The 21513-nt window shown below is 56.8% G+C and overlaps 2 protein-coding genes across 32 annotated transcripts in view; one reads left to right on the forward strand and one right to left on the reverse strand.

The window, feature by feature from the left end:
• Positions 1-8307, forward strand: part of KANSL1 (KAT8 regulatory NSL complex subunit 1) — a 70143-nt gene extending 61836 nt beyond the window's left edge. For 2 of the 3 annotated variants that reach the window (XM_085211184.1, XM_085211182.1), the window contains 8 exons: positions 1010-1195; positions 1494-1655; positions 1962-2113; positions 4080-4198; positions 4525-4582; positions 4733-4845; positions 6064-6307; positions 6460-8307. In XM_085211184.1, coding sequence (XP_085067310.1) covers positions 1010-1195; positions 1494-1655; positions 1962-2113; positions 4080-4198; positions 4525-4582; positions 4733-4845; positions 6064-6307; positions 6460-6729 — 1304 coding nt within the window. In that variant the 3' untranslated portion in view covers positions 6730-8307. The remainder of the gene's footprint in view (positions 1-1009; positions 1196-1493; positions 1656-1961; positions 2114-4079; positions 4199-4524; positions 4583-4732; positions 4846-6063; positions 6308-6459) is intronic. The other variant, XM_085211185.1, reaches the window with a different exon arrangement.
• Positions 8308-8377: 70 nt separating this feature from the next.
• MAPT (microtubule associated protein tau) overlaps positions 8378-21513 on the reverse strand; it is a 37927-nt gene continuing 24791 nt past the window's right edge. For 11 of the 29 annotated variants that reach the window (XR_014880091.1, XR_014880083.1, XR_014880078.1 and 8 more), the window contains 11 exons: positions 20983-21153; positions 19829-19961; positions 19329-19379; positions 18659-18924; positions 15986-16078; positions 15745-15837; positions 12462-12543; positions 12198-12310; positions 10907-11054; positions 10650-10797; positions 10446-10583 (listed from right to left, as the gene is read on the reverse strand). Coding sequence is in view for 7 of the 29 variants with exons in the window: in XM_085211188.1 (XP_085067314.1) it covers positions 10368-10583; positions 12198-12310; positions 12462-12543; positions 15745-15837; positions 15986-16078; positions 18659-18924; positions 19329-19379; positions 19829-19961; positions 20983-21153 (1218 nt within the window). In the remaining 22 variants the exon portion in view is untranslated. The other 18 variants (XM_085211188.1, XM_085211186.1, XR_014880088.1 and 15 more) reach the window with 17 other exon arrangements.

The raw sequence follows: 21513 nt of genomic DNA on the forward strand, positions 1-21513 counted from the left end.
AAAAGCATCAAATAACCCCATTAGTGTTCCACCCTTCAGCTGAGGTCAGGAGAGCACATTTGGGTGGTATTGGGGTGGAAGGAAGCTTCAGGAATGTGGGCCAAAGGAGTGTGTGCCCCTCTGCAGTGTGCAGCATGGTCTGAAAAGGCAGCATGGGCAGGGCTGAGTGCTCTGGGTGCAGCTGGGAGCACAGTGCTTCCATGGGCCCTGAAGTGTGCTTGTTTGGAGCAGCCTTGGTTCCATGGCAGATGCCCTGCCAGGCAGATGAGCTTCACACCGTACCTACCTGGCTTCTGGCCTGACCCAAAATGGAGGAGTTAAGCTGAATGTCTCTGTTCCAGTCTGTACTCCTGTAGCTGTGATGAGCTGAGATATCCCAGAGCCTTGGAAGTCAGGTCACAGATAGCAGAATGGAGTCACGTGCTTTTTATTCTCCTGCCAGGATATTCCTGGGTGTGAACTGTGTGTTACTGTGCTTCTCTCAAAGAGCTTCAGGTTGGAAATGCTGGATCCTCACACAGCAGCTCCTTCACAGCATCACAGAATGGCCAGGGTTGGAAGGGAGCTCAAGGATCACGAAGCTCCAACCTCTCTGCCACAGGCAGGGCCACCAACCTCCACATTTCATAGCAGCCCAGGCTGCCCAGGGCCCCATCCAACCTGGCCTTGAACACCTCCAGGGATGGACAGGGCATCCACAGCCTCTCTGGGCAGCTGTTCCAGCACCTCACCACTCTCACAGCAAACAACTTCCCCCTGACATCCAACCTCAATCTCCCCTCCCTCAACTTCAGACCATTTCCCCTTGTCCTGCAGTTATCTCCCCTTTCATAGAGTTGACTCCCCTCCTGTTTGTAGGCTCCCATCCTGAACACATAGGCAAACCTGGCTGCACAACGACAGCCCTCTGTTTATTGGGGCAGTTGTTGCTGGGGGTTGGGAGGTGATGATGGAACCGCAGCTTCCTGGTGCACCATTACTGTGAACTGCATTTGCTTTCCCTCCGCAGACGTGCCGACCAGCCTGCACTTCCAGAGCATGTTGAAATCCCAGTGGCAGAACAAACCCTACGAGAAGATGAAAGCTCCCAAAAAGCTCTCGCTGAAGCACAGAGCCCCCATGCCCACCAGCAGCCTGACCGACCCAGCTCGCAAGGACCGCCACAAGCTGGTGAACTCCTTCTTCACCGCAGCCAGTAAGTTCCCCCAGCCCTGCTGTGTGCAGAATTGCTCCCCTGCTGTCGGTAACCCCAAAGCAGTGCGATCCAGGAGGAGAGAGGAGGATGGATAGCCTTCAAGTGGAGCCTTTGGGGCCGAAGGGGTTTGTGTGCAGCTGGTCCCGGCTGTAGGATCCCTCCTTGCCCAGTGCCAGCCGTGCCCATGCAGAGCTCTGCCCGTCGGTGCCGCAGCATCGCTGCGCCGCTGCGTTCCGTGCCCGCAGAAAGAGAGGTGAAAACAGGCGTTTCATGGCTCTTTCTCTGTTCCCCTCCTCAGAGCGCTCACAGCACAAAACCCAGGCAGACAAGGCACACAGGCTGCCTTTAGACGATTTTATGGCCGTGCCCAAGGCCGAGAGAGCGCCTGAGCGCTCGCTTGTCCAGCCTCCCGCCCATGACAAAAAGCGATTGCGCGACTGCTCATCTGAGAGGAGTGAAGGTAGGCTCCCACGGCCAGGGCTCTCGGGGGGAGCTTGGGCTTTGCTGCTCATCAGCCTCTCTCCCCCTCGGAGGAGAGGGAACGCACTGCTTCTGGGCCTCCTCACCGCCCTTGTGCTCCGGCTGCTGCTCCCTGCGGGCCCTGACCAGCTGTCTGCAGTCAGAAAACGCTTCTCTTTCCTGCAGGGTGCACCCCAGCATTGGCCATTTCTGGCAGAGACGGTCCTTTTCTCCCCTCCTTCCTGCCCCCCACCTTTTTTTTTCGTGCTAACGCGGCTCTTTGTTTTTTTTCTCCCTTCCCACACAGTGCTGAAGCATCATGCAGACGTCGGTGGCCCGAGTTACCTGGCAGCAGCTGCGACCCATGCACCTCACAGCCCCATAGCACGGCAGCTGTCCGCCTCCTCGGAGGGCTCTGCTCCCACCAGCACGAGCTCCCAGGGCACCTCCGGCACGGCTGTAAGTATTGGGGTCTGTCTGGAGAGCTGCTGAGCTTGGCTCTGTGCTCCCCAGCATCTGGAGCTCAGGGCTCGGTGTTGCCTTGCTGGTAGTGGAATTGTTGGCTCTCCTCCTGCTCTGGCTTTGGGTCTGCTGTGCTCCTGGCTGTGCACAGAGCCAGCTGCAGCGACAGGTTCACTGTCAGTTCAGTAAGTGCTGGTAAATGTTCCTGTTCCCAGTAGTCCGCTGGCTGTGCTCCACGTCCGGATTTTGGTTACTGAAGTTGTCAGGGGATGCCAGGAAACAGAGAAGAAGAGCTGAGCACCAGCAACGTAGAGCTGCTGACACAACAACAGCTCCTGCACTGGGACTCTTCCCCTTCCTGGCCTTTTCTCCATGTGCTGGGCTGTAAATTGGGCTGGGGATGGGACTCAGCTGCCATTATACCTGGAGTTCAGCCGTTGCTGGGCTCATACTGTGTGCTGAGACAGCCTCAGCCTCCCAGAAAGGATGACAGCATTTGGAACCTTTGTGGAGCTGTGTCTGGAAGCCATCAGCAAGCAGGACCCAGCTCCCTCCTGCTCTGTTCAGCTCTGAAGTGTGTGCCCCAGGAAAGTTCCTGGCCTCTGTGTGGCACAGCCTGTGCTGGGAATACAGGGTCTGGGGGCTCAGAGCCCAGCGTGTGCCTCGGTCCTTGCTCTGAGCTCTGGGGCTGCCACCTCCAGCTGGGTTCTTTCCCAGAACAGTTTGCTGTTGCATCATCAGCTGTGTTGTCAGTGAGGTGGGTTGTAATGCTCAGGGGGGCTGAGACTCCAACCAGCAGCAGCAGCATCCCTGGAATGAGCCAGGTGTTCTGGAGACAAGGACGCTCCTCCTCAGCAGCCATAGCATGTCAAGATGAAATCTGTTCGTGCTTCCTGCACTTGATCTTCCTTTCTGCTCCTTTTGCCACTCTTCCCTGAGCCCATTCAGAATAGCAGGGTTACAGCATGGTGCTGGGCAGCGATGCTGGCAGCTCCTTCCTGGATGCTGATCTTTAGCACCTGGCTTCTTCCAGCCCCAGAAGCCAGCTGTGCTGCCCCAGCAGCCCTGAGGTGTGGGCGTTCTGCATAGGCTGCTGTAAGGCAGGGCGAGGTTTGGGTCTGGCTTTGGTGGTTTTGCTGTACCTCCCAACGTGCACAGCTTTGCTGCAACTTTTGGGATTCCTTTGGGGAGGTGGAGGGAGCTGCTTTGAGCTGAGAGGTGCGTGCATGACAGGAGCTGCAGCTTCCTGCACTGTGACTTGCTGTGCTTTTGCAGTTTTGCCTGTGGCTGCCCAGCAGGTTTTGCTTCAGAAACGATGGTCCCTATTGCGTGCTGCCAGTCCTACCAAAGCCAATACCAGCACTTAGTGCAGGTTGAGCTCAGGGTTTAATGCAGGAACACGGCTGCTCTGGGACGTAAAAGCATCAGTTAAGGTTTCAGAAGGGGAGAGGCTCTGCAGGAGCTTCCTGCTGTCAGCTTCACCCGTGGGGACAGCAGTGCTGGGCTCAGAGCCTGGAGCATCCCATGTCTGTGCCCCAGTGCTGCTCTCGTGGCTCAGTGGAGGTTTGGGGACAGACAGGCAGGAGAGCACCCAGCGTTCAACCCAGCTGGATAAGCTAAGTGTGCAGCTTATTTCTGGCTTGGAAAACCTGTCCTGGTTAAAAGCAGGCTGCAGATGGAAGCTGTTCTAGAGCAGCTGTCACAAGCCAGGATGAGCTGCTGGTCCCAGCCCTGTGCTGACCCAATCAGAGCTGTGCTGAGGGTCCCACTCCCACTTCACATTGGGGAACTGAGCTCTGTGGGGCTCTTCTCTCCCCTTTCAGAGCTGTTTCCATGGGGGAGGCCTTCCAGCAGGCAGTAGTGAACTCATTTCCAGCCCAGATCTCTGTTGTTCCTTTGTCAGTGGCTCGCCATAGCAAAGCCTCCGGCCCTTTCTCATGTTGTTCTTGTCTTCCCGTTGCAGCAGCCGAGGAGGAGGAGAGGGGAAAGTTCATTTGATATTAACAACATTGTCATCCCGATGTCTGTCGCCGCCACAACTCGCGTGGAAAAGCTGCAGTACAAGGAGATCCTGACGCCCAGGTCTGTGCCCACGAGCTCAGCTTTGGCTCAGGGCTCTGCTCCAGGGGCTGCAGCTGCTGGGGAGGAATGGGGCTTTGGGAGCCTCCCGACCCTCACACTGAAGCTGACTTAGGGAACGTGTTGTCTTGGTGCCTGAAAGCAGCTGCTCCACGTGGGGCTGGCTGCCAGGGGGGTGAGAAACGGTGCTCTGATGGCAGCGTGGGGGTTTGGGGGACAGATGTGGCTGTGTGGCTTAACGCCCAGCCTGCGTGTGTGTTGCTTGGTGTGATTTCCTCCAGCGGTGGGGCTGCGCCGTGACTGACTGCACTCTGATGTTGTGTTTGCAGCTGGCGTGAGGTGGACATCGGCGCCCTGAAAGCCAGCCCTGATGAAGACAACGAGGAGGTGAGAGCTGCCCCATTTCCCACTGGGTTTGGTGGCAGTGGGGGAGGCACCCTCTGGACATCACCAATTTACTTTACTGGAAAAACTGCACGCAGGTGTGCATTCGACATGAAAAGCCCCTGCCTGAGCCCTGTGCCGTTCCTCCCACAGATCGAGGACTTGTCTGATTCAGCCTTTGCTGCTCGGCACAGCAAGTGTGAAGAGATGGAGCGAGCCCGGTGGCTTTGGAGCACGAGTGTGCCCCCCCAGCGGCGGGGCAGCAGGTACAGCAGCACAGCTCTGCTTCTCATCCCTTACACACGTGTCCTTCCTTTCCTGCCATCACTCAGCACTTCGTTCCGCTGCGGTGTCTTCTCACGAGTGGGTGTCTAAAGCAGCGTGCGTTTCAGCCGTCCTCATCTGACAGAGCTGTGTGATGAGATTCACTCTTTTCTGTTTGGTTTCTGATGCTTTGGTTTGATCTGCTGTGCTCTTGCTGAAGGATCGCAGCTGCGTGCAGCCCCGCAGCGATCTCCTCACTGCAGCCGTGGCTCTGTGTGGTCGTGCTGCAGTGCAAGCAGGGCTGAAGTTCGCGTTGGCTCTGGCTGTGAGTGCTTCCAGGGCTGGAGGCTCCCTGCCCTGTGGTGGCTGTGCAGAGCCCTGGGAAGAGGCCCTGCCGTCTCCTTTCCACGCAGCAGTGTGGTCCCACCTTCAGCTCAGGCAGAAGGAGCTCCTCCTGCTTCCCCCATCCATCCCAGTAGCTCCCAGTGACCCCTCCTGGGCCACCAGCACGTTCCCAGTCTGGGTCCCCAGCAGGGGTGGAGCTGTTGCTGCTGCTTCTCAGCCCTGCCTGGGCTGGGCAGTGCTGCTGAGCTCAGCTTCCTTAGTTCTGCTCTGCGGTGCTGTAGCAGATCTGAGCATCTCGTGGTCTTTTGCCCTACGGACCAGACAGATTTGTTTTATCCCTGTAGCAGCTTCTAACTGCACCTTGGCACTGCTTCCACGTCGCCCGCAGCACTGCAGCTCTTTGCTTAGCACGGCTCAGCCCAGATCCTGTGTTCCAATGAACATTTTAGCCCAGGTAGATTTTGGAATGCAATCCTTAGCAGTCCTGGATTGCTGCTTTGCAGCTGGAATTCGCCTTGAAAAGATGCATGCAGGCATGGGTGTGACTTCAGCGCTTCTTCATGGCTCGCATCTGAAGCCTGGTGCTTTGCAGCGCTCCTCCCCCCACGGCTGCTGGTGCTTCTGTGTCACCGATTCCCTCCGTTGGCTCTCAGTGTCGCACGGAGGGGCTGTGATGTCACACTGATGGTGTGGATGCATGGGACGTGTTTCCTCTGGGGAGCTGCAGGATGCCTGCAGGCTCGGTGTGAGCTGTGCTCCAGCCCCCGCTCTGTGCCAGCCCTGCAGGCACACCTGGGTGATGGGGGCGATGGGGGGGACACAGAGCGATCTGGGTAGTGGAGCTGAGCCAAACCTTGCACCCGTTTCCCCCCCAGGTCCTACAGATCGACGGACGGACGGACAACCCCTCAGCTGGGGACCCCCTCCACCCCCCAGCCGGCATCCCCAGACGTGGGCAGCTTCCATTCCCACTCGGAGCCGTCCCACACCCACTCCCCGCGCAGCCCCATCAGCCCCGAACTGCTCTCGGCTCCCCTCACCCCCCTGTCCCGCGATTCCCTGCGGCTGCTGCCCAGCGAGGACACGCGCTGCTCCACTCCCGAGGCTCTGGACGAGCAGGTGGGTGCGGGCAGGGCGGGGCCGCCCCGGGGCGCTCGCGGCGGCTGCGGGTGACGCCGGCCGGCAGCCAAACCCAGCCGTGCACGAGGAGCCCCCCGAGCCGAGCAGCCGCCCCGAGGATCCCCCGCAGCCCCGCTGTCTTTTCCCTGCAGGCCGTGCTGCCCTGGGAGCGGCGCTGCTTCCCCCTGTCGTACGACCCCAGGACGGAGTGTGAGGACCAATGCGACCCCCAGGACCGGTCGTCACGCTGCACCCGGCGCACGTCGGGCAGCAAATCCTCCCGGGACGCCGATGGCACTTCTGCTTCGCCCACCCTGACGGGCATCAAGAGCCGCCCCCCCCCGGCAACCCCCCCTCCTTCCTCCTCCTCCTCCTCCTCCTCCTCTGCAGCAGCAGCGGTTCAGCGGCCGGCGCACAGATAGAGACGTACGGGGAGACACGAGCAAAACCAACACACAGAACTAACTCTTGGCATTAAAGCTTCCAAAATCTGCGTTTGATATTCAAACATCCTGCCGGGAATTTTCACAGTTTTTAGTGAATTTAAGGAGTTTAGAAACTGTTTTTTTTTTTCTGTTGTTGTTTTGTTTTTTTTTTCGTTGTTTTTTTTTTTTTTCCGTTTGTTTGTTTGTTTGGTTTGGTTTTGTTTTTTTTCCATGTTTCCTTGTCACACAAAGGAGCCCCGCCGCGTTCCTCCCAGCGGAGCGAAGCCTGGGGAGGGGAGCAGCCCCTCCGTCCCCCTCCCCCCCCCCCCGTAGGTGTATAAGCATAGAGCGCAGGCTGCAGCTGACGTTGGGGATGGTGTTTCTGAAGCAGAAGGGTCTCTTCCCCTTAACCTGCTGTAGTGAAGTTAGGGGTGAGAAGTGATTCAGCAGCTCCCTGTCCTCAGATGTGGGGCTGTGGCCCCCCCTCAGCCCCCCCTCCTTCCTTCTTGGGGGCAGTAGAGCAGCCCTGGGTGGGGGAAAAGGAAGGGGCTGGCTGTGGGGCTGGCTGTGGGGCTGGCTGTGGGGCTGGAGCGGGGCTTGGGGTTGGGGGCGGCTCGTGGGCTGCACGGCCCCGCAGGGCTGTGGCATCCAGGTGGGGCAGCGGTGGGGCTGGGGGGGCTCAGGACTGCAGCGGTTCCTTGGTCGTAGGAAAGGGGAAAAAGGAGAGCAGCCCACGCTGGGAGGGACGGGGCTGGGAGAGCATTGTGCAGCGCTGAGCCCTCCTCCGGGCGCGGGGTTTGGGATCCCATCGTTGCCGTGGTTCCTCCGATGCCCCTCCCGCCCCCCCCCCCCCCCGTAACGCTTCTCTGTGCCCATCGTGTCGCTGACGCCGTGCCCGTCTCCTTCTGTAGAATCACAGCACCAAAAAAAAAAAAAAAAAAAAAAAAAGGAAAAAAAAAATCCCCCAAAAAAGGAAAAAAAAAAAATTACAGATGACTTTTTTTTTTCTTCCCTTTTTTTTTTTTTTTTTTTTTTTTTGTTTTTTTTTTTGTAATCGTAAAGAACTGAATTGTAGCTCTGCTGCTTCACGGGGGGGAGGGGGGGGTTCTGATGCTCAGCGTCCCCGAATGCTTTGGGTTCTGTTCTGAAGGATTTGTCAGCGTTTCTTTAAGGAAAAAACACACAAAATCAGCAACAAAACAGCGCTCCGTTTCCCCCCCCCCCCCCTTTAAATGCTTTTCTATTTATGAGGTTGAAAATTCCGAATGACCCCTTTTAGCGTTATAAAAACCACAGGAAAAAGGAAAAAAAAAAAAAAAAAGAAAAAAAAAAAAAACAACCCCAAACGTCGTATTTTGTAAATATTTTCTTTTCCTGCTTTGAGCTGTTGTCATGTCCTTGTTCTATAGAAAAAAAAAAATGCTTTTCTTTCCGAGAAGCTGATCTTTGTTAATGTCTCGATTCTGTTGGCGAAGCACAGAGATGTGCTTATAAAAAAAAAAAAAAAATTAAAAAAAAATTAAAAAAAAAATCGGAAAAAAAAAAATCAATTAAAACAGAAATATCCTCCGCAAAGAGAGCGTCTGTGTTGGGGGGGGGGGGGGGTCGGGGGGGGTTGTGTGACGCAGAGGGCAGCAGAGGCGGCTTTTCTCAGTCATGGGGTTTTGTTTTTTATTTCCAAATTCACTTTTACGGCAACAGTGTAAACCAGTTGTTAAACACGAGAACACCATGGACACGCACAGACAGGCAGCTAAGCTAAATGGTACACCGAGATCAGACCTCCGACCCCCCCCAGCCCCCCCCCTCCCCACCCCGAGGGTCCCGGTGTGGGTTTGGACCCTCATCAGCCCGAGATGTGCGGGGAGGGAAAGGGGGGAAGGCGGGGGGCTGCAGAACCCCCCCAGCTGAGGGCGGTGGGGGCTGTGGGGGCTCTGCCTGCTCGTCTTCCGGCACCGCTGCGACCCCTCTGTGCTGCGCCCCACAAATGGGGGCCCCCCCCCGTCCCACCCCAGGCCTCAATGTGGCCCCAGCAGCACCCATGGAAGGGGGGCGAGGGCTCCATCCGCCACCTGCTCGGCCCGAGCATCCCCAGCACCCCAGTGCCCCACCTGGGAGCTCACAGCCCTCAGTGCAGCCCTATGGATGTCCCCCCCCCCCCGCCCCCCCAGCAGCAGTTCATGGGGGTGAAAGGTGGGAAGGGTGGTGCGGAGCTGCTCCAGCAGCACCTCGGCCTCTTTGGTTGGTGAAAGATGGGCACAGAGGGGGGGATGGAGGGCATGGTGCAGCACTGCCCCAAAGCCCCAAACCCCCGTTGGCATGGGAACAACAGCAGTGAAGGAACAAAGGGGGTCTGCGTGGTGCTGGGGGCGGGGGAGGCATACAGTGCCATGGGGTGCCCAGGGTGCCATGGGGTACTATGGGGTACCAAAGGGTGCCATGGGGTGCCATGGGGTGCTATGGGGTACCAAGGGGTGCCATGGGGTGCCATGGTTACCATGGGGTGCCATGGGGTGCCTTGGGGTGCCATGGTTACCATGGGGTGCCATGGGGTGCCATGGGATACTTTGGGATACCATAGGGTGCCATGGGGTACTATGGGGTGCCATAGGGTGCCATGGGGTATTATGGGGTGCCATAGGGTGCCATAGGGTGCCATGGGGTACTACGGGGTGCCATAGGGTGCCACGGGGTGCCATGGGGTACTATGGGGTGCCATGGGGTGCTGCAGCCCAGGAGGGCACCGCGCTCAGCGCCGGGATGGCCACCACCACCACCGCCATTGCACCTTCCTCTCCTCCTCCTCCTCCTCCTCCTCCTCCTCCTCCTGCTGCCACCACACGAGCGCAGCAGAGCCATGGAGCTGCCACTTCTGTGAGCTCTGAGCTGACCTTGCAAGGAAGGAAAAAGAAAACAAAACAAAAACAAAAACAAAAAAAGCCATCACAACCCCCAGGTGTTACCGCTGCGCCCACCTCCGGGCGCCGTCCCCGACATGCGGTGCAGCGCCAACCACTCACTGACAGCATCATTAAACACATGCTCGTTTATGAAAACAACCACCCTGGCACGGTCCAAGCATATACAGACAAATCTACTCTACGACACGAGGGGCTGCCGAGGGAAAGGGGGAAAAGCCTCTAATTGATCACCCGCTCGGCACAGCCGCGGAGGGGGAACCCCTGCTGCCCTGCCGGGATGCCGGGTGGTTCTTAGTTTGCTTCGTACACATCTCGGCTCTCAGAGGTGAAAACAAAAGGTTTCTTCTGAATCAGCAGGCAAATGGGAGGTGTGGGGGGGAGGGTGGGGGTCCCAGGCAGAGCAGTGCGGCCCTGCAGAGTGGGGGTCTGCTCTGCCCGCTGCCCTGCAGGGACGGGGGGTGGGACGGGGGGAGAGGAGGTTCTGTACCTCGAAGTGTCACTGATTTTGAAGTCCTGGAGCTAGAGCTGAATGAACAGTAAAAGCAGGTTAAATCATTAACCGAGTAGGGGATGGGGAAGCAGCTGTAAAAGGAACAGAGGAAGAAGGCCAGATTATTATTATTCGTGTTTCTTTTTTTTTTCCTTTGTTTGTTTGTTTGTTTTTTCCCCCCTCATCTTCTCTCTCTCTCTCTCCCGTGGTGATGCTGTGCCCCATCACAAGCCCTGCTTGGCCAGCGAGGCGGACACTTCGTCGGCTAACGTGGCGAGCTGGGGGGAGTCCACCATGTTGATGCTGCCAGTGGAGGAGACGTTGCTAAGGCGGCGCGGAGAGGCGTCTCCGGAGATGGTGGGGGATTTGTAGACGATTTCGGCGCCGTGGTCGGTCTTGGCTTTGGCGTTCTCACGGAAAGTCAGCTTATGAGTCTCGATCTGCAACGAGAGCGGAGCCCCGTGAGGGGGGGAGGGGGGAGGTGGTCCCACGGGGGCTGGTGTTACCTGCAGGGCATCGGCCGGGCGGTGCAGGGGGGAGCGGAGCGGGGAGGAGGTGACCGAGAGCCTCAGCCTCAGCCCTCCGCGTTCCTGGGGACGGGAGCACGCCTGGGGATGCTGCCAGCTCCATCCCAAGGCACAACCACGGCTGCTCCTGCCCCCCAGCAGGGATTTATGGAGGTGGGATGCCCGTGTGGCACGCAGCTGCCCGTCCCTCCAGCTCCAGGGCTGGGGAGGGGAAGCGGACTGGGTTTGCTACTTACTGGTGCCCTCCCCAGCTGAATGTGGGGCTGGGGGCTGCCTCTCCGGGGGGGTGGGTGGCTCCAGCACCGGGGCCTGGAGCCCAGCAGGGTCTGGGCTCGGGGTCCGAGCAGCCTGGCACCAGCTCTTGTCTTCCTTGCCTTTCTCTCTCTACAGGTGAAGAAACCCAACCCAAGGCGGTGGGGTGCAAAAAACGCATCAGCAATTAAAAAAAAAAAAAAAAACGAAAACAAAACCGAAAACCAACAAGATCCGATAAACGTCAACCAGCGGGAAAAAGATTTAAAAAGAAAAAAAAAAAAAAGAAAAAAAAGGAAAAGAAATAGAAAATAAGGGAGAAAAAAGAAGATCTGGAAAACCAGCGTTGTGATAATAAAAATGATGAGAAGCGCAGGGCAGTCTGATGCGTGGAGCAGTGAGAGAAGGGTAAGGAAGGCAGTGATCCGGAGCAGGAGAAGAGCTGAAACAGAGCTGTCCCTTCCCAGTGAGAAAAGAGTGCTTGGAGAGAGCAGCAAGAGGAAAAGCACCTTTCCCTTTGGGAATCCAACTCTGTGTTGTATCCCAGGCTGCAGCCCCAGCCCCGTGCTGACCCCAGCTCCCTGCCCCTGTGTGAGCGTGCAGAGCTGCTCCCTGCTGGCACTCAGTGTGATGCAGCACGGAGCCACCCAACCTGAGCAGCTTTGGATTCCCATTTCCACCTCCCCACACCACTCAGCTTCACTGGGGAGGCTGAGATGAGGTACGGAGCTCAGCATCCTGCAGCGATGGATGCTGATTAAAGCTCAGCCCGATGCTCCGCTTTCACTGGAGACCAGCCCTTGTGCCAGCTTTGTGCTGCACCACTGGCACCACATGGCATGAAAGCAGATGCTGACAGCAGCATCCCATACAGTGAAAGCTGGAGACACAAACCTCTTCAGAGAACAGCAGAAAAAGCAGGAAACCCCAGCAGAGGATATCACACACCTTCACACTCATCCAGGTGGGCCTGGAGACGCACAGAGCGCAGCTTCACAGCTCCAACCAACATCCCAGGGTCGGTCTGTGCAGCCCTCAGCCCCACGCAGGGGGGAGTGGGGGGAGCTCAGGAGGATGGGGGAACAAAGCATCCCCCCCCAGGATGTGGGCAGCAATGCCAGCAGTGGGACACAGCGCTGCCTGGCAAGCAGAGGTGGTGGAGAGGTGGAGAGCCTTCAGCAGCACCTTCCCTGAGCCCACTCCAATTGCTCTTCGCTTGTCCCCCCCCCCCCAAGGCTCACACACACGCGGGACAGCAGCCCTGCCCTCCTTTACCTTTTTATTTCCTCCTCCAGGAACGTGGCTGATGTTATCTAAGGACCCGATTTTAGATTGCACCTTATCTTTGAAGTCCAGTTTCTCAGATTTCACCTCCACTTGGCCACCACCTGCGAGAGGAGGGCAGCAGAGGGGTCAGATCCCACGCCTGCAGGGTGGGCCGCAAGGCAAGAGCTCCCCGCGATGCTCTGCTATCGGCCTCCCCGACCCCCCCCGCCGACCCCCGACCCCCCCCGTCCCACGCAGTGCAGACGATGGTACCTGGTTTGTGATGGATGTTGCCCAGGGAACCGCATTTGGACGTCACATGGCTCAGGTCCACCGGCTTGTAAACGATTTGAACCTGCCCACGTGGGAGAGAGGAGAAGGAGGTGAGAGAAGGCGCGGGGAGGGGGGGGGCACGAGACGGCAGCACCTGATCTGGATCGGAGGGAAAGGAACAGCTGACACCCCAGGAGGGTTAATGAGATAAATGAAACGGTCGTGAGAAATGGGAGATCATTAATGCCCGTGTGCGGGAGCCTCTCTTATCACATCAGCATGCACGAGACCGCCTCTCCGCAGAGGGGGGAAGGAGAGGCAAATTTAAAATGCTTTAAGTGAGAAAGTGGAGTGGTAATTAATTAAGATTTGCATACACATCATCCAAAAGGAGGAGATATACCAGAGAGAAAAAAAACGTAAAAAATAAATACCTTTTCTGGTGTAAAACATAAAGCTTATGTCCACAAAAACTGAAAGAACAGAAATGATCAATGTGCACAGAACTTTGATAAAAGAGTGAGCAAAAATATGCATTTCTGAAAAAAAAAAAACCAACAACAACGCTGTCATGGAGATAAAGAGTTAAAAAATAAAGAGAAATAATGTCTAAGTGTCTGGTGGGAGTTCGTAGCACAGAACCTAAGTGGGACTTGGAAGACACTGAAGCCCATCCTGGCGTTGCTGCACCCCGGACACGCAGCCCCACGGCGCTGCCACGGCACAAACACACACAGTGCAGGGGGTTTAGTGGTGATGCTGGCAGTTTTACACCACGCTGGAGAACACGGAGGGCTGAGAGCATCGGGGATGGCAAAGCACGGCACACAGACACAGCAGTGACACCGGGAGCAGAGACAGAGGGGAGAGAACATCGCTGCGTCCCCAGCGCCCGCTTTGTGCCCTGGGATTGGGCTCACGGCCACAGGAATCGGCCGACCCTGGGAGCTCCAGGGCAGTGTGTGCTGCTCTCTGTGTGCCTGCTGAGCTCTCTCAGCGCTCGCAGGGCCGTGCCGGCACCAAAGGGACCCTACGGGCAGCCCCTCCGTTGGCACGGCTGGAGCTCATCACCTCCTGCAGGCACAGCACCCCGTGCTGCCCGGAACGCCCTGCGTGCACCGAACCTCACGTCTGCCCCGTGCCCAGCAGCCCATACTGACCCTCGGAGCCACAGGTGGGAGCGTGGCTGCTTGCACAGCATTGCCCCCCCTCCACTACGCAGCCACGGAAAGGTGTGGGAGCACAGCATCCCCGGGGATTGGGGTGAAACAGCCCACGTGCAGCAACGCCCGGTGCCAGCAGGCACTGCGGGGCTGGAGGGCTGAGCTGGTCCTGCAGTGACACTGGGTATCAGGCACGTGGGTCAGCCCCATCTCTGATGGTCAGACATACGGACAGGCACACTGCACAGAGGGTGGGGACAGAGAGACAGGGAGCACAGCAAGGGGGTCTGGGAGCACACGGCGGAGACAGACGTGAAGACAGGGATGGGGAGAGGTCACACGTAATGCACTGAGCAGGAGGAGAGCTGGGCTCTTCAGAAGGCACAAACAGGACCTGGGAGGACAGAGCTGTGCCCTTCTAACCCCGGTGTGCCCCAACGGCCCTGAGAGCCCTGCAGGACCCGGCTGTGAGAGACCTCCCATTTCCACAGCAAGCGACCCATCACCGAATCCTTTCTGCTCTCCTTCCAGCTCAGTTTTTTACTCGCTGAACTCTTTGTTACCCTGCTGGGGAGCAGAGCAGCACTTGAACAAGGAAGGCAAACAGGCACAGAGTTGTTGGCCTGGGAAATCAGTGCCAGAGACCTGGGGATCCCATCTCAGCATCAGCAATGCTTAGGTCAGCTTCTGCCTAAAGCATCGCTGTGTCAGAGCACCCACTGCCATGAGAAAGGCACTGCCCCCAGGTTACTGCATCTGCCCCCAGGTTACTGCATCTGCCCCCAGGTTACTGCATCTGCCCCCAGGTTCTTACATCTGCCCCCAGGTTTCTGTCTTTGCCTTGGAGCAGCGTGGCTATGCAGGCAGTCACTGCTGACTGTGCTGCAGAGGATTAAGGCACAGCTGCATTGCGCCCCAGTGGCTTCTTGTCGCCCCCCAGTCGGAGGAGCCCCGAGGCACAGCTCTGCCAGAGGATGATGATGATCTCTACCTCAAAATCCAGGGAATTCTTCACCTGCTGCAGCTTTGAATGCCTGCTCAGCGTGTGCTGAACTCCGCTGGCAGCACGATGATGTGCGGCACACAGCAGCTCCTGGCCTAACAGTGCAGCAGGCAGCACGGCCAGGGCAGGGCCTGGGTTTAAGACATGGCAAAACCAGCAGGGAACGTGTCTCACAGAGGCCTGACCTCTGCAAAGCAGCTCCTCTGGTGTGTAAATAAACGTGGAGTTACATCAAATTTAAAACCAAGGTGGCAAACCCAGCTACATCCCTTTTGTGCCGAGCCCTCTGCAATGCTCGGTTTCTCAGGGAGGGCATCCAGAGATCAGAAACAGCACAGAGGAAACCCATGGGGAACATCTGAGGGCACCAGGAGGCTTCCTCGGACGGACACAGAGTGGGCACAGCCCCTGGGTTGCACTGTTTGGGGTCTCAGTGATGCTCCTCCCTTTGCCCATCACCATTCCCAGACCCAAACTCTGCCTCCAGAGCAGGTGGTGCAAATCCACCAACCCTGCAGAGCACCTCCAGCTTTCTGGCACAGCACCCGGAAGCTGAGCGTGGTTACATGTCAGGGAATGGCTGGAAATGCCCACATTCCAATCAGTTTGGCTCCGTATCCCTTCAGGCTCAGCCCCCACGGGCACTAACACACACAGTGGACACGAGGAGAAGCTTGGTATTCACATGGATCATACTTGCCTGATGGGAAAGGCCAGGAACCTTGCTTTTACGTGCTGTGCAGGGCCACGTGCACGTCAGCAGTACAGTCAGCAACAAGGGCTGCATTTGCTTTCCAATCTTTCACTGACTGCATCAGCATCACTGTGTGCAGGGGCCCGAGCCTTGCAGGCAGCACGAAGCCTCAGGATAAGAGATGTTTTGTTACAGACATGGTTTGTACACGGCTCAGTTAGCTCTGCCCACGTCAGGCACGTAAAAGGACTCGTTAGGGTTCATCTAACCACGTCTCCTGGGTTAATGGGTTAAAGGACAGCACGTCACCAATTGCTATCCGACAGCAGTGCTGCTGCAAATAGCATTGGCTGCTTGGTGTTATACAACATGCCACTACGGGTAGGGATCATCACAGCGCATTCAAAGTGTGAAGGTACTCACACTGCCTCCTCCCGGGATGTGTTTGATATTATCCTTTGAGCCACACCTGGATTGAACGCTGCTAAAGTCCAACTTCTGATTAACAATCTGCACCTTTGGTAGCCAGAAAAGAGTCATTGCATGTCACCAATTGCTATCTGACGGCACGGGCGCTGCAGATAGCATTGGTGGTTTAGTGTACACAACATGCCACTTATCATTAAGAACTGTTACAGTGCATTGAAAGTGTGAAGGTACTCACACTGCCTCCTCCCGGGATGTGTTTGATATTATCCTTTGAGCCACACTTGGATTGAACGCTGCTAAAGTCCAGCTTCTTATTAATAATCTGCACCTTTGGTAGCCAGAAAAGAGCGTGAGAAACAACATGATCATCTGCAGCTTGACCATGCGAAACATCACCAACACCAGGAGCCTGCCTGCCAGGGCCAAGAGCAAAGGAGGATCTCTGGCTTGCTGCTCCTGAGTCGGAAGCTGAAGATGGAGGTGGGTGAGCTCTAGCTCGAGTTGGATGAGATCTGGCTAGCAAGGCAGCCCTGGTTTCCATGCCAGAAACACCAGCAAGAAAGCCAGCTGCCCGTCTGCTTCCACTGAACAGAAGGGGGGACAGCAGACACGCTGGAAAGCACTGCTGCTCGGAGACGGCACCTGCAGAGCTGCACCACCAGGGTGGGCTGGGAAAAAGGATGGGGCTGAGAGACCCCCCTGCTCAGCCCTGTGCCGGCACACACATCTCTGCCCGGCCTCAGGGTCCAGCAGCTCTAAGTGAGCCAGGGCTGCAGCAGAGCAGCGGTGCGCCCAGCGTGCTGAGCTCAGTGTGGGGTAGGGCTCCAACTCCTTCTGCACATACAGAGGGAAGAAGCAGCTGCTGTGCCCGGGATGCAGTGCCAGGACTGCAGTTTTCTTAACCCGTGTGCAGGTGGGATGTAAGGGACAGCCCCAGCTGAGCCCTGGGGCAGCTGCTGGCCCACACTGCTCACGCCACCTCCAGTGGGAGAGATGCTTGCTTTCATTAGCTTGGAGTCCTGGGAGCCACGTGCCATGCTAACTTCACTCCCCACCCCAAAGCCTGTCTGCAAGAACCCGCTGCAAGGGCAGCTGTGCTGAATGACCCCATGCACTATCCCACAGCTGAATGCAGTTCCTGCTCCCTCCCCTGCGTGGACTGGACCGACTTGAAGACCTGAACCAAAGGCAAACACACCTTTGGAGCTTTGCCTCAGCTCCCTGTGAAGAAAGGCCACCAGAAGCACAATGCTCCCCAGAGGGAAGGAGGCACAGCATCCTGCAGGAGAGCACTGCACCCGCAGCCTCTGCGTGACCAGATCCCCACAGTGGTGAGGTGGGCACCCTGGGCACCCAACCTTCCCATTTCAGCAGGTGCTGCCTGCTGCTGCCAGCAGAGCTTGCTGCACCGTGGCTCTCCAGCACCAGGAGCACCACAGCTGCCACAGACCTCCGGCATTGCTTTTCAAGTTCACAGCAATTAATTCTGCAAATCAGGGCACAGTTTGGCCTGTCTGGGTTTAGCAAAGGCAGTGAACCAACGACCGGAGCAGCACTCAGACAGCAGAGCTGCTTGGGGAGGAGCAGCCCTTTGCAGTGCAGCACCAACCAGACGTGCAGAGAGAAATGGAAAAGCACACTGCAGCTGAGGGCGGTGAAAAGAAGCCATCCCAAAGCCTTCCCCACACTGAAGTCAAACACTCAGAGCCAGCTGCTTGCACAGCACAGCACAGCATGCACCACACGGGGAGGTTTCTCAAGGCTCTGCTGCATGATGGCTGCAGAAGAGGCAGCGATGCTCTGCTGGGCAGGCAAGCAGACACACACAGTGACCCCAGCTGTGCTCACTGCCACTTGTGCAGCTCTGACACTGAGCACCTGTGTAAGAGCCACCAGCTGCTCTCAGGCCTCCTGTCATGCAGTGAGGGGCACCCCATAAAAGCTGCAGGACACATCCACACAGCACAGAGGCACAGAGCACAGCACTGCTGCAGCTGTGTGGCTGCATTCTGCTGCTTGGGATGCACCACTCTTCACCCAGCTCAGGCTCTCTTTGCAGAATTCTCCTCTGCAGAGCTTGCAAAATCCACCACGATGCCCTATTTCCCAAGCACTCAAAGCACACAGCTCTCTTTGCTGCCCTCTCACAAAAGCACTGGTGGCCCTAAAACTGACACTGCCACCAGTTGTGGCTGTGCCACGCCGCTCCGCTGCAGCAACTGCAGCTGGCTGCAGAATGCAATGCAAAACCCCACCAATCAAAGTGGACCCCAAAACCCCAACCTGCTCAGCTTCTGCACTGCTTCTCTCATCAGTTCCAAAACTGAATCTCCTTGCAACACCAGCAGATCCAGCTCAGTCCCAGCAGGACTGGGGTCACCTCAGAGCCGGCAGCAGCAGGAGGACCCCAGCAGGATCCCAGTCCCTGCACTGGTTGTGTTTTGAGAACAACCCAGCATGCCCAAAGCTCTCTGCCCTGCCACGAAGCTGCAATTCCCTCCGTACGGGTTCTTGGGTCCCTGCAGGAGGCTGCCATCCTCTCACAGAAGCTCCAGATCACACAGCAGCATTCCGAAACACAGCCCTGATCCTGGGACTCCTTAGGGCTGCAGGCCCCAGCTCTCTCTAACGCTCTCCCTAGCAGGACACCAAAGGGAGACATCACCCCAGTGGCCACGAGCAGCCCTCCCCGTGGTTCAGCTGTGCTAAGCCAGGCAAGCAATTTCAGGACAACTGAAGGCCAACCAGCCCCCAAAAAAACCCTCCAGCAATAGGAATCAAGCTGCCCATCAGCCGAAGCTCAGCCGCCCGGAGCCGTGCCTGCAGCCCCAGCTGGGTGCCGCCGCTCCGGGTCGGGCTCAGCCCCTCAGCACCCCCCATCCCCGCACGGAGCGGAGCCCAGCTTTACCTTGCCACCTCCAGGTTGGTGCTTCAGGTTTTCGGTGGAGCCGATTTTGGATTTGACATTTTTCAGGTCGGGCATCGGAGCCGCCGAGGGCTGCACGCGGCTCTTGGCAGACGCGGGCGATTTGGGAGGCGTGCGAACCACAGCCACCTTCTTGGGCTCCCTGGCTGGTGGGGTGGGCAGAGAAGGAGTGCGGGAACGGCTGCCTGGAGTCCCGGGGGAGCCGGGACTGCTGTAACCGCTTCTGTCTCCAGACTTGGGCTGCTCACCTGGAGACGGCAGGGAGACGCAGCGAGGTGAGCGCGGCGCACAAACCCTGCCTGCCTGCCTGCCTGCCTGCTGGGGATGGTCTGCAGCCCCCGCAGCCCCCCGTCAGCTCCCACCAGGATGGGACAGACACCCATCCGATCCTGGAGCGAAAGCTGAGGTTGAAAGCAGCCTCCCAGCAGCTCGAAAAAAAGGAGTTCTTTATTGTCTGGATGACTGCTAAGGTGCCCCACCCCAACGTGAATCAGCACGCATGAAAACCTACAAACAAAAGGCACGGAGAGGAACCCACTCTTCTCTTTGGGATTGGGAAGCTTTGTTTTGCATAATTAAATAAAGCTCAGATCACTGAGCAGCTCAGAACTGTCCCCATTTTAACAAATGAAAGAAGATCCTGAAACATCACCTTTCTCAGACTTCGCTGCTGCAGGGGGTGGTTTTTTCTGCTCCTTTCTGCCTGTTTAATGAATGAGAGAGGTGCTTAATAAGGACGGAAGCTTAATTGGTTTAAGGGTTTAACGCAGCTCCGATAAGTATGAAAAAATGCACATATTCAGCAAAATGCACCACTGTAATGGAAATCCCCAAGGCTGGGCTTCCTGGGCTTTGCTCCTGGGAATTATGGGCTGTAATCTCCATTCCTGCAATCGAAGAATTGATCCTCACAGCCCCAGCTCTTTGGGAAATATTGTCAAGAGAAAAGGGAGAGATGGATTAAAAAAAAAAAAAAAAAACCAAGCTGGTTACATCTTCCAAATTGGAGGAAACCCCAGTGGGATGAAGCGAGTGCCACCTCCCACCTGCTGCCACGTGTTACCAACAGAGCAGATAAAGCAGCAGCACCACCCTCACGGTGCAAAGCTCCCTGCCCCACATCCCTGCACGGAGGCACAGCCCCACACTTACCAGAGCCAGGAGGGGTCTTGGGGGCCGTGGGGGTTTTTGCTGGGATGCGGGTGGCGTTGCTGGAGTTCCTCTGTGCCTGCCCGGCTGCAGAGCGCGGCGTGGCCGGCTTGGTGCCACCCCTCATCTCCTGGCCCTGCAGGGACACAAAGGGAAAAGGTTCCATTTCTTTTCTTTTCTTCTCTTTTCCTTTCTTTTTCCCCTCTCGTTTTGCTTGTCCTCTTGTCCCAGTGGGAAATAAACCCGCTCTTTGATTGCACAACAGAGGCTCCATCCACGAGGCAGAGCCAGACCCCAAACACAGACATTTCCTTTGTCCTCCCTCCTGTATGCACCCACGCATCATCTGCAAGGGTATGTAAACAGCACTGTGCCATTGACTGTCTGGGGATCCTGCAGAAAAACCCTCCCAGGTCTATAAACCAACGTGTCTGCTTTCAAACTGTGCTCTGATGCCACTCTGTGTGACAAAGCTGGAAACATGCGACAGAAATCTGAAGAGCTGATGGGTCCCGGAGCTGCAGGGAACCATCACAGCAAAACTGCATCCTCTTATCCAGAGCTGCAGCCTCTGCTCTCTCCCTCACCCCAGCTGTATCTGTGTGACTGAGCACCACCAAGGGAAACCCCACAGCAGAATGAGCCACGGAAGTGTGTGCATTTTCACATTCACCTGGCAGAGACACAACAAATGCAGCTGCTGTGTTCTACAGACCCACAAAATGCAGCATAAAGCTACAGGAACAAAGAGTATGAAAGAACACAAAAGGGACCCAGAGAGACCAGGTAACCCCTGCAGCACGTGAGATGCTCTGAAGCAGAACAAGGGGCTGTGAAGCTGACACAGCTGCTCCAAAAACTGCCGTGCAGAGAAGCACAGCCCACAGCACCGTGGATGCTCCATCCCTGCAGGCATTCGAGGCCAGGCTGGATGTGGCTCTGGGCAGCCTGGGCTGCTGGTTGGTGACCCTGCACACAGCAGGGGGTTGGAACTGGATGAGCACTGTGGTCCTTTTCAACCCAGGCCATTCTGTGATTCTACGACCCCACTTTCTCCTCTGAGTGAGACGTGGTGCTTCAGCCCAGCAGGCACTGCCAGCAGTGCCTTATGCTGTTCTCCAAGGCAGCTTTGCCTCTCTCACATCCCGTTTCCTTACCTTGGCCTTTGTTTCATGCGTTCCTGTACTGGCAGGTCGGGGTGTGACTCGTTTAGAGGTGGATGCAGGGCTGGAGGGAGATTTCGGAGGGGCTGTGCTAGAGGAGGTGTGTCGGTGGGGAGGGATGGAGGCTCTATCACTTGGGGGTTTGGCAGTGGAAGGTGAGGATTTCTTACACATGGAAAGAAAATAAAATCGGAACAACAAAAACAAAATCAGTACGGGAGGGGAACAAAAGGGATAAGCAGCATTAAATAGGATTAGAAGGTGCAATGTGGAAGCGGACTTGAAAAAGGCAATGGAGAGGTTCTGCCCTCTGCAGCACAGAGCTGGGTGAGGGCTGTGGGTCCTGGGGCACTGCTGGCATCCCAAGGCTCCACCAGCAGCTATGAGACACCCAATGACAGTTTGGAGTTTCCTTCTGCACCAGTTTGCCCCACCAAAGCCACTCTTCTGCTTTCTGACCGTGGGTTGAGAATATCACATAGAACCACCCATACAAACCCACGATCTGCATTTTAGATTGTGATT

The sequence above is a fragment of the Meleagris gallopavo genome, chromosome 29, assembly GCF_905368555.1.
Source record: "Meleagris gallopavo chromosome 29, MGAL_WU_HG_1.1, whole genome shotgun sequence".
NCBI lineage: Eukaryota > Metazoa > Chordata > Aves > Galliformes > Phasianidae > Meleagris > Meleagris gallopavo.